The sequence below is a fragment of the Tachysurus fulvidraco genome, chromosome 24, assembly GCF_022655615.1.
Source record: "Tachysurus fulvidraco isolate hzauxx_2018 chromosome 24, HZAU_PFXX_2.0, whole genome shotgun sequence".
Lineage (NCBI taxonomy): Eukaryota > Metazoa > Chordata > Actinopteri > Siluriformes > Bagridae > Tachysurus > Tachysurus fulvidraco.
The window spans coordinates 593,400-605,323 of record NC_062541.1 but is presented as its reverse complement, the minus strand read 5'-3'; the positions used below and the strand labels follow the sequence as shown (position 1 = coordinate 605,323).

The 11,924-nt window shown below is 43.7% G+C and overlaps 1 protein-coding gene across 1 annotated transcript in view; it reads left to right on the top strand.

The window, feature by feature from the left end:
- Positions 1–241: 241 nt before the first annotated feature.
- Positions 242–11,924, top strand: part of LOC113642478 (E3 ubiquitin/ISG15 ligase TRIM25-like) — a 13,202-nt gene continuing 1,519 nt past the window's right edge. The window contains exons 1-8 of the mRNA XM_027146015.2: positions 242–375; positions 3,341–3,989; positions 6,088–6,183; positions 6,267–6,500; positions 6,838–7,000; positions 8,000–8,071; positions 9,570–9,596; positions 9,697–9,723. Of these exons, the coding sequence (XP_027001816.1) occupies positions 3,348–3,989; positions 6,088–6,183; positions 6,267–6,500; positions 6,838–7,000; positions 8,000–8,071; positions 9,570–9,596; positions 9,697–9,723 (1,261 nt within the window). The 5' untranslated portion in view covers positions 242–375; positions 3,341–3,347. The remainder of the gene's footprint in view (positions 376–3,340; positions 3,990–6,087; positions 6,184–6,266; positions 6,501–6,837; positions 7,001–7,999; positions 8,072–9,569; positions 9,597–9,696; positions 9,724–11,924) is intronic.

Below are 11,924 nucleotides of genomic sequence, written 5' to 3'. Positions count from 1 at the left end.
ACTTTCATGTTGTGAGTTTTTCAGTGCTGCTGTGTGAGATTTTATCTGACGTTCAACTGGTTTGCACACACACACACACACACACACACACACACACACACACACACACACACACACACACACACACACACAGGTGTATCCAGTTAAACTCACTTGGCTACTTTTGCCCAAACCATTCACACACACACACACACACACACACACACACACACACACACACACACACACACACACACACACACACACACACACTTCAGAAACCAGCACATGACCACTCACACACAGACTCACATTCTCACACACTCACACACACTTGAGTGGATTTAACCTGGACCCAGAGGAGAGCTGATTCACACACAGAGCACGATAAAACTGGTAAGTTAATATGTGTGTGTGTGTGTGTGTGTGTGTGTGTGTGTGTGTGTAAAAATGAATATTGACGAATGTTGTGTGTTTAACAAATGGAGTGTGTTTAGTATGATACGAGTGTGACTGACGTTTCAGGTTCTGATCATGAACATTAACTGATCAGTAAAACTGAACACTGAGTGATTAACACACTGAAGGTAATTAGCACACTGTGAGGTCAGACAGAGTAAAGTTCTTAGGTAAGGGTTTAAAGGGTTGTGGGTTTAAGGGATCTGGTAGCTTAGTGGTTAAGGTGTTGGACTCTGATCAGAAGGTCATGAGTTTGAACCCCAGGTCCACAAAGCTGACAGTTTTATAAAATAATACTAAAATGTACGTCACTGTCAATAAAGGCGTCTGCTAAATGCTGTAAATGTAAATAAAGTCCTGTCAGTCTGCTGCTGACCTGAACACCATGTGTCCTGACCTCAACACCACCTGTCCTGACCTGAACACCACCTGTCCTGACCTGAGCACCACGTGTCCTGACCTGAACACCACCTGTCCTGACCTGAACACCACCTGTCCTGACCTGAACACCACGTGTCTTGACCTGAACACCACCTGTCCTGACCTGAACACCACGTGTCCTGACCTGAACACCACCTGTCCTGACCTGAACACCACGTGTCCTGACCTGAACACCATGTGTCCTGACCTGAGCACCACGTGTCCTGACCTGAGCACCACGTGTCCTGACCTGAGCACCACGTGTCCTGACCTGAACACCACGTGTCCTGACCTGAGCACCACGTGTCCTGACCTGAACACTCAGAGCACAAACAACACACACAGCTCCAGGACAGAAACTGTGTGTCCGTGTGTGAAGCTGCTCTGTGACCAGGACAGTGTGTAAAGTGTGTAACGTTGACTGTAAATGAAGTGGACATTAGTTCTATGTCCTCTCACCTGTTTGTGTGTCAGGACACTTTTCCTTGTGAGAGCGAGGAGCTGTGGTGATGTTTGTGTGTCAGTGAAACGTGTTGAGCAGGTCAGACAGGACGAGGAGGACGAGATCCTCAGTCACGGTGACAGGAACAGAGTTTCTGAGATTTTATTTACTTCATCTCGTCAGAATATTTATTCACTCTTTCTTTTTACTTTGTCGCAGTCTGTTCGTCTCACCTGTGTGTGATGTCATGTCACATTTTGTATTTCATATTTAAATGTTTTAAGATTTCTATTAAAACTGTTAATGTTTTAGCATGAACAGTTTTAATAGATTTAGGGTTAGTGTTAGAGTCAGGGTTAGGCTTAGCGTTAGGTTTAGGGTTAGGCTTAGCGTTAGGTTTAGGGTTAGGCTTAGCGTTAGGTTTAGGGTTAGGCTTAGCATTAGGTTTAGGGTTAGCGTTAGGGTTAGCGTTAGGGTTAGCGTTAGGGTTAGCGTTAGGGTTAGCGTTAGGGTTAGCGTTAGGGTTAGCATTAGGGTTAGGTTTAGCATTAGGCTTGGCGTTAGGCTTGGCGTTAGGGTTAGGCTTGGTGTTAGGGTTAGCGTTAGGCTTGGTGTTAGGGTTAGCGTTAGGCTTGGTGTTAGGGTTAGTGTTAGGCTTGGTGTTAGGGTTAGCGTTAGGCTTGGTGTTAGGGTTAGTGTTAGGCTTGGTGTTAGGGTTAGCGTTAGGCTTGGTGTTAGGGTTAGCGTTAGGGTTAGGGTTAGCATTAGGCAGTGGTGTAGTCTATTTTTTTGTAGTGAGCCTCATACGCCCCCATCCCATCCTAGAGCGACACCCCACAGGCACCACCACACTCACTAATGCATAAAATATGCATCTACATGTAATTTAGAGCATTATTAAAGACTGCGTATGTGTTATCAACATTCACATTTATTATAAGCAACAAAAGACAGTCAGCTGATAAAACCTGAGCTCCAGGTCCCATATTCATATAACATTTAAGGCGTAATGTAATCAGACAGTTGGCAGCACACATTGACTTTCACAGTAGGAAAACATATAGACTATAAAAGTCAGCATGCTGCCAACTGTCTGATCACCAACATGTTTCAAATTATCATCTTTTGTGTTAAACAGAAGAAAGAAACTCATACAGTTTTGGAACAAATTGAGGGTGAAGAAATAACACAATTATCATTTTTGGGTGAACTTTATACCTTTAAGAGCTACATTTAGCCTTAAATGTTATATGAATATGGGACCTGGAGCTCAGGTTTTATCAGCTGTCAGTTTCAGTGTACATTTAAGAGTGAACAATAAACATTTGTTCAGTTTTATCACCAACACTCTTTCACTGCAGAATATTATGAACTGAATGAACTGGTAGTTTATAAAGCTTTATAAATACATGTGTACTCGGGCTGTGGGTGAAATGTCATACAAACCGCACACACATTACCGTCACACACATCACACACATCACGCACACACATCACACACATCACACACACACATCATACAAACCGCACACACATTACCGTCACACACATCATACACACATATCACATACACACATCACACACATTACTGTCACACACATCACACACACATTACCGTCACACACATCATACAAACCCCAAACACATTACCATTGCACACAACACATCACACACACATTACCGTCACACACAACACATCACACACACATTACCGTCACACACAACACATCACACACACATTACCGTCACACACAACACATCACACACACATTACCGTCACACACAACACATCACACACACATTACCATCACACACAACACATCACACACACATTACCGTCACACACAACACATCACACACACATTACCGTCACACACAACACATCACACACACATTACCGTCACACACAACACATCACACACATTACATATATCACATACACAGATCAACACACACACATTTACACACACTTGATGTCCATATAAAGACAGTGTTGATTTTTTGTTTGTGTGTGTTATTATATTTCTGTTCCTCATGTAGGTGAGTGATGGCAGAACTTGGACCTGAGCTTTTCTCTGAGCAGGAGATGACGTGTTCTATCTGTCTGGACCTGTTCACCGAGCCCGTGTCTACGCCGTGCGGTCACAACTTCTGCCAGAGCTGCATAGGGGGTTATTGGGCCACGAGCGCAGAGTGCACGTGTCCTCTGTGTAAGCGGCCCTTCGATGGCCGTCCAGAGCTCAGCATCAATCGTGTGTTTGCTCACATTGCGCAGAAGTACAAGGAGATGCGATACGGAGGGCCTCCTCCCATCAAACCACGGCAGAAGTTTCCAGCTGGCACCACGGCAGCAGGAGGAGGAACCACGCTGCAGAACAGCACCAACATTCCAGACATCCCATGTGACATGTGCACCGGCAGGAAGGAGCGAGCCGTGAGCTCCTGTCTCACCTGCATCGCCTCATACTGTGAGGCACACGTGCAACCTCACCACCAAATGCCGTTCTACACCTCGCACCGACTCCTGGACCCACACGAGGCTCTGCGAGGACGCACGTGTAGCCAACACGGACGGCTGCTGGAGGTGTTCTGTCGCACAGACCAGTGCTGCATCTGTGCCATCTGTGTGCTGGAGGAACACCGGACTCATGCCACCGTGTCTGTGCAGACCGAGCGCGCCGTCAAACAGGTGAGTGCTGAAAGTACGTAAAGGGGGCGTGTCTTTAAGGCTCTGTAAAGACCATATACATACTGAGAGGGCGTGTCTCAAAAGACAGGAAGAGATGTAGGCGTGTCTTTGAGTTTATATGTGGAAACAGTGTCGGACCTGAGAGGACCTCTGAGTGGGTGTGTCTTCAGTGGGTGTGTCTTCAGTGGGTGTGTCATTAAGGTGTGTGTCTTCAGTGGCTGTGTCTAGGGTAAATACAGTTATATAGACATGGGAGGAGCTCTAAGTGCCCATATATTCATTACTGTGTAGTGATACATTGTGGACAACCTTTAGACTCCGCCCATATAATCGTGTAAGTGATTCTGAACTTAAATGTAGAGATACAGACTAATGACAACACTAATTTAGTCAGACTCTCTGTCACACACACACACACACACACACACACACACACACACACACACACACACACACACACACACACACACACGTCTTGACAGCTTTAGGTCAGACTATTTTTAATAAAGCTCTCTGAACTCTCCCTTTGTCTGTGATTTAAAAAGCAGAGTTAAATCTCTGGGTGAAGTTTTCACATGTGAAGAGTTTTTCCTGTGTGTGAAATCGTCCTGGACTCTGCACAAAGCTCCTCTTGTGTTCTTCAGCTTATGGAGCGCTGACACAGTGCTTTGTCTTTCAGGTTTTACGTCAGTCAGCATCTGAGGCATTTCAGTAATGTTGCCACCTTACAGTTTGTGTAAGCAGGGCGTAACCTCACCCTCATCCAGGGTTACACAAGGAACCAAGAACAAAACACCAGAAATGACGGCAGCACTAACAAGACCTTTATGGTCCAGTTCTGTACTCTGATTCATCAGAAAGTGTGAAATAAGTCTCTCTGTCCATAGAGCTGTTTATATTAATGACTCGCTCTGAACTTATCGTTTCCATAGTAACAGCTCATCCACAGGGACGTGTACACTCCACTGATAATAAACTGATCATAAGATAAAGTTTCCTGTCAGAAGTGTGTGTGTGTGTGTGTGTGTGTGTGTGTGTGTGTGTGTGTGTGTGTGTGTAAAGTGGTGGAGGAGTCTCCAGTGTCAGTGCTGTGGACCAGTCAGAGGTTTCTCAGTAACATGATGAGCTGTGATGGTAAACCGTTGTGGTGTCAGAGGAAAATAATCACCTTCAGAGCACAGATCAGTGAACCACAATAAAACACAGAGTAGCTTTTCTTCATTAAATGCTGAATTATGAAAAGGTTCCTGAAAAGGTTCTGTGTCAAAGGAGAAGAATCCTGTTTGCATTGATGGAGCTTCAGAATTTTCAAACTAAAAAAAATAAATAAATAAATAAATAAAATGATTAAAAATCCTCATCATCAATCCCGGGTGCACGGTGGCTTAGTGGTTAGCACGTTCGTCTCACACCTCCAGGGTTGTGGGTTCGATTCCCACCTCCACGTTGTGTGTGTGGAGTTTGCATGTTCTCCCCGTGCCTCGGGGGTTTCCTCCGGCTACTCCGGTTTCCTCCCCCGGTCCAAAGACATGCATGGTAGGTTGATTGGCATCTCTGGAAAATTGTCCGTAGTGTGTGTGTGTGTGAGTGAATGTGAGTGTGTGTGTGCCCTGTGATGGGTTGGCACTCCGTCCAGGGTGTATCCTGCCTCGACGCCCAATGACGCCTGAGATAGGCACAGGCTCCCCGTGACCTGAGAAGTTCAGATAAGCGGTAGAAGATGAACGAATGAATGAAAAAAGAAACTCCCCATAAATCACAGAATGTAGTGAAAAAACTGAGGTGTAATTTTTCTGTTTGTTTCAGAAATAATAAAATGGATAAAGAACCAAAGACCATAATGTTCTTTATGGGAACAAAAAAATGGCATCTCTGGCATTTTGAATATAAAAAGTAACAGTCACTACTTCCTGTTTCTGGTGATTAGTGTACAGTGCTGAACTGGTAGCTATAGACCTCCAGGACTTGTTAGCATCACTGTCCATGTAGCTTCAGTGCTAATGTAAAGCAGACTTCAGACACTGAGCATGTCTCACATTTGTGCTAAAACTATTTTGTCTTGTTAAATGCTACACGGCTTCCTGTCTGTCTCCTCCAGAGGATGCTGGGGAAAACCGAGCTGGACATCCAGACGTCCATCGAGAGACGAGGGCTGCATCTCACAGACCTCAAACAAAAACTGCAGATCCTTAGGGTATGTCCAGCTAGCAGTAGCCTTATAATAAGCACCAGCCATGTAATTAAACATCGGAGAGTTTTGGTGTTGTGTCTACGCAGAACTACGCTCATGCCGAGCTCTCCGAGGTGGAGCAGGTCCTCAGTGATGTCACTCAGTCTGTGGAGAGAATCCGCAGAGAGCTGGTGGGCGGGATCGAGGACAAGAGAGACTCTGTGATTGGCCAAGGGGAGAGGATTGTGTCAAAGTTTGAGATGGAACTAAGCAAGCTGAAGGAGCGCAGGGCTCGACTGGAGGCTCAGGCCACATCAGAAGACCACATCGGCTTCCTCCAGGTACAGAGAGTTCCATGGCGAAAGGATTTTATTTACGTCAGTAATTTCCAACGTTGAACGTTTTTACTGGAACATTAAATGTGTGTTTTCTTTCTTCTATTTTTTTTCACTTAAATGTTTGGTTAAAGAAAGAGCTGCTTGTGTGTGTGATGAATCACTACAGTTAACACCTCCAGAGAAGATCCGTAAAGATCATGTTTGTACACTGCTGTATATGATGATGAAGATGACGATGATGATGTTACACATTTAAACGTGCCACACACTTCTGCTGTAGAATTTAGAGTAATCCAGTGATTTATTAGGAGATTATTTAACAGTATGGTTTCCTGAGCAGAGCTTTGAGGAGGTGAACATTCCGTATCAGGACGCCATGACACACGACAACGATCCTGATCTGGAGTTACACTTTTCTCTTGGTGAGGTGAAGAGCGCACTGGGTGAGATACGAGAGAAGCTGGACGACATCCACATGGGGGAGGTTCACTACAGACACTCAGGTTAGTGTTATTCACTGTATGTAATTGTGTTTAAACCTTTTTTTTGTTAAAAACACTCTTGTTACCCAAACTGTGTCCCGCCCAAAAAAGTGTAGGCATTTCATGAAGGTCCTGATTCCTGAATCAGTGTGTGTGAGTGATGAGTGTGTGAGAGGTGTAACAGTGTGTAGGTGTGTAGGTGTGACCTACTGAAATGTCACTCAGCTTTCGGCGCTCCAGATGCTTCTGTTTCACATTAATAGCATATACAGTCGGCAGGGCAGATTTAGCAGGGCAGAAATTTCACATCCTGACATGTGGTGACACACACATGCCACGTTCACTGAGCTACAGTACTCCTTCTCCTTCTACTGTCACTGTGTGTCTCTAAACACCTGAACACCATCATGAGGAAGGGTGCACATATTTTAGATATATATACACATAGACGCCGGTGTGCATCACAGTGAGCGTACTGTGTCATTAACACTAATTACTGTATGAGTTAATGAAGGATCTTCACACTGTACTGTGATTCAGGACGTTTTCCTGGATTGTGTCTCTTACAGTGGAACATTTTTATGGTTTGTCAAAAAGGAGGTGTTTATTTAGGGTGAAATTAAGGGGGGAAAAGGGGGGAAACTAATCCCACCTGAATAGAGCTTAGTTCACATGATAGCCCTGAGAAGCCACAAGCTGGTGTGTTGGGGTGAAATCAGGGATCTGTTTGTGTGCTCACTGTTGTATTAGTTCGTTAGCGATGAAAGTTATTTATCTATAAATGACAAAAATATGCTATAAATGTTTTCTAGTTTAACTTTGATGTAAAATGTTTCTCTACACAAGTAGAACAAACAAAAGCTCAGGTTACAGACAGTTTTAACAGAACAATACAACAACAACAACAACAAACTTCAGCATCTGAAGTGTACATGTGTTAAATATTATAAATAGACACTAAATGCTGTAAATAATGCAGCATTTATTTCAGGTTATAAACAAGTGATTTGTGTGTCACAGTGTCATCACTTCCTGAGTCAGAGAGCATGATGAGCATCAGGTCCACTAAGAAAAGGGACTTTTCACTGAAAGGTAACAAACATCACATGACACAAATACACACATTTACAGAGAAGCTGTTGATTAATTCTCTCAGACCTGACAGTAGAGCTGACAGTAGAGCTGCAGTAGAGCTGACAGTAGAGCTGCAGTAGAGCTGACAGTAGAGCTGACAGTAGAGCTGCAGTAGAGCTGACAGTAGAGCTGACAGTAGACCTGACAGTAGAGCTGCAGTAGAGCTGACAGTAGAGCTGACAGTAGAGCTGCAGTAGACCTGACAGTAGAGCTGCAGTAGAGCTGACAGTAGAGCTGACAGTAGAGCTGACAGTAGAGCTGCAGTAGAGCTGACAGTAGAGCTGCAGTAGAGCTGGAGTAGAGCTGACAGTAGACCTGACAGTAGAGCTGCAGTAGAGCTGACAGTAGAGCTGACAGTAGAGCTGACAGTAGACCTGACAGTAGAGCTGGAGTAGAGCTGACAGTAGAGCTGACAGTAGACCTGACAGTAGAGCTGCAGTAGACCTGACAGTAGAGCTGACAGTAGAGCTGCAGTAGAGCTGACAGTAGAGCTGACAGTAGAGCTGACAGTAGACCTGACAGTAGACCTGACAGTAGAGCTGCAGTAGAGCTGACAGTAGAGCTGACAGTAGAGCTGCAGTAGACCTGACAGTAGAGCTGCAGTAGAGCTGACAGTAGAGCTGACAGTAGAGCTGACAGTAGAGCTGCAGTAGAGCTGACAGTAGAGCTGCAGTAGAGCTGGAGTAGAGCTGACAGTAGACCTGACAGTAGAGCTGCAGTAGAGCTGACAGTAGAGCTGACAGTAGAGCTGACAGTAGACCTGACAGTAGAGCTGGAGTAGAGCTGACAGTAGAGCTGACAGTAGACCTGACAGTAGAGCTGCAGTAGACCTGACAGTAGAGCTGACAGTAGAGCTGACAGTAGAGCTGACAGTAGACCTGACAGTAGAGCTGACAGTAGAGCTGACAGTAGAGCTGGAGTAGAGCTGACAGTAGAGCTGACAGTAGACCTGACAGTAGAGCTGCAGTAGACCTGACAGTAGAGCTGCAGTAGAGCTGGAGTAGAGCTGACAGTAGACCTGACAGTAGAGCTGACAGTAGAGCTGACAGTAGACCTGCAGTAGAGCTGCTGAGGTCTGGACTGAGTGGTTCTCTCTAACAGCAGCTCTGAATGTAGAGCAGGTTTATACTAATGTACTAATACACTGATTCTGTAGTGACATCTCATTCACAGGGACGTACATCACACACTCCACTGATCATTAACAAGCAAACAAAGGAAACATTTATGTAACATGTATTGAAGGAGTCTCCAGTGTCAGAGCTTTTAATATTTTGGACATGAGCGTGATTCCCTGGGAAGATGTTCATCTCTGTAAGAGCTGCCCAGACCTAATAATCCTGACAATGTGATCATTGGAGTTGATGAAATGTGTTTTTAGATTAAACAACACTGAAAATGAACCACTGCATGAAATAATGGAAACTAATTAGCAGGTATTTTATCTGCCCTTTAGATCTGCGGAAGTTCAAATCAGGATCCAGTGAGTGCTTTTGTCTTCATATTTAATATCAAATCAAATCACATGCAGGTCATCATGAGGTGTATAAAAGACTCTAATTCACTCATCTCTGTCTCTTCAGGTATTAAAAAGGTCAAAGGTTATCTAGGTGAGTTTATTGCATGTTTCTTTTCACTTTAACTTCACATTCATTTGTTTTGTATAAAACGTAAACGTGCAAAAGCGCATTCTGATTATTATAAATTAAAATATCTCACAGTCTTACAGTGTGTTACAGTGTGTTAGTGTGTTACAGTGTGTTACAGTGTGTTACAGTGTGTTACAGTGTGTTACAGTGTGTTACAGTGTGTTAGTGTGTTACAGTGTGTTACAGTGTGTTACAGTGTGTTACAGTGTGTTAGTGTGTTACAGTGTGTTACAGTGTGTTACAGTGTGTTAGTGTGTTACAGTGTGTTACAGTGTGTTAGTGTGTTACAGTGTGTTACAGTGTGTTACAGTGTGTTACAGTGTGTTAGTGTGTTACAGTGTGTTACAGTGTGTTAGTGTGTTACAGTGTGTTACAGTGTGTTACAGTGTGTTACAGTGTGTTACAGTGTGTTAGTGTGTTACAGTGTGTTACAGTGTGTTACAGTGTGTTACAGTGTGTTAGTGTGTTACAGTGTGTTACAGTGTGTTAGTGTGTTACAGTGTGTTACAGTGTGTTACAGTGTGTTAGTGTGTTACAGTGTGTTAGTGTGTTACAGTGTGTTACAGTGTGTTACAGTGTGTTACAGTGTGTTAGAGTGTGTTACAGTGTGTTACAGTGTGTTACAGTTACAGTGTGTTACAGTGTGTTACAGTGTGTTAGAGTGTGTTACAGTGTGTTACAGTGTGTTACAGTTACAGTGTGTTAGAGTGTGTTACAGTGTGTTAGAGTGTGTTACAGTGTGTTACAGTTACAGTGTGTTACAGTGTGTTACAGTGTGTTACAGTGTGTTACAGTTACAGTGTGTGACAGTGTGTTAGAGTGTGTTACAGTGTGTTAGAGTGTGTTACAGTGTGTTACAGTGTGTTAGAGTGTGTTACAGTGTGTTACAGTGTGTTACAGTGTGTTACAGTGTGTTAGTGTGTTACAGTGTGTTACAGTGTGTTAGTGTGTTACAGTGTGTTACAGTGTGTTAGTGTGTTACAGTGTGTTAGTGTGTTACAGTGTGTTACAGTGTGTTACAGTGTGTTAGTGTGTTACAGTGTGTTAGTGTGTTACAGTGTGTTACAGTGTGTTACAGTGTGTTACAGTGTGTTACAGTGTGTTAGTGTGTTACAGTGTGTTACAGTGTGTTAGTGTGTTACAGTGTGTTACAGTGTGTTACAGTGTGTTACAGTGTGTTAGTGTGTTACAGTGTGTTAGTGTGTTACAGTGTGTTACAGTGTGTTACAGTGTGTTAGTGTGTTACAGTGTGTTACAGTGTGTTAGTGTGTTACAGTGTGTTACAGTGTGTTAGTGTGTTACAGTGTGTTAGTGTGTTACAGTGTGTTAGTGTGTTACAGTGTGTTACAGTGTGTTAGTGTGTTACAGTGTGTTAGTGTGTTACAGTGTGTTACAGTGTGTTACAGTGTGTTATAGTGTGCAGTAGTGTGTTACAGTGTGTTATAGTGTGTTAGTGTGTTACAGTGTGTTAGTGTGTTACAGTGTGTTACAGTGTGTTACAGTGTGTTAGTGTGTTACAGTGTGTTAGTGTGTTACAGTGTGTTACAGTGTGTTACAGTGTGTTACAGTATGCAGTAGTGTGTTACAGTATGCAGTAGTGTGTTACAGTGTGTTATAGTGTGCAGTAGTGTGTTACAGTATGCAGTAGTGTGTTACAGTGTGTTACAGTGTGCAGTAGTGTGTTACAGTGTGCAGTAGTGTGTTACAGTGTGCAGTAGTGTGTTACAGTATGCAGTAGTGTGTTACAGTATGCAGTAGTGTGTTACAGTGTGTTACAGTGTGCAGTAGTGTGTTACAGTATGCAGTAGTGTGTTACAGTGTGTTACAGTGTGCAGTAGTGTGTTACAGTATGCAGTAGTGTGTTACAGTGTGTTACAGTGTGCAGTAGTGTGTTACAGTATGCAGTAGTGTGTTACAGTGTGCAGTAGTGTGTTACAGTGTGTTACAGTGTGCAGTAGTGTGTTATAGTGTGCAGTAGTGTGTTACAGTGTGCAGTAGTGTGTTACAGTGTGTTACAGTGTGCAGTAGTGTGTTACAGTGTGTTACAGTGTGCAGTAGTGTGTTACAGTGTGCAGTAGTGTGTTACAGTGTGTTACAGTGTGCAGTAGTGTGTTACAGTATGCAGTAGTGTGTTACAGTATGCAGTAGTGTGTTACAGTGTG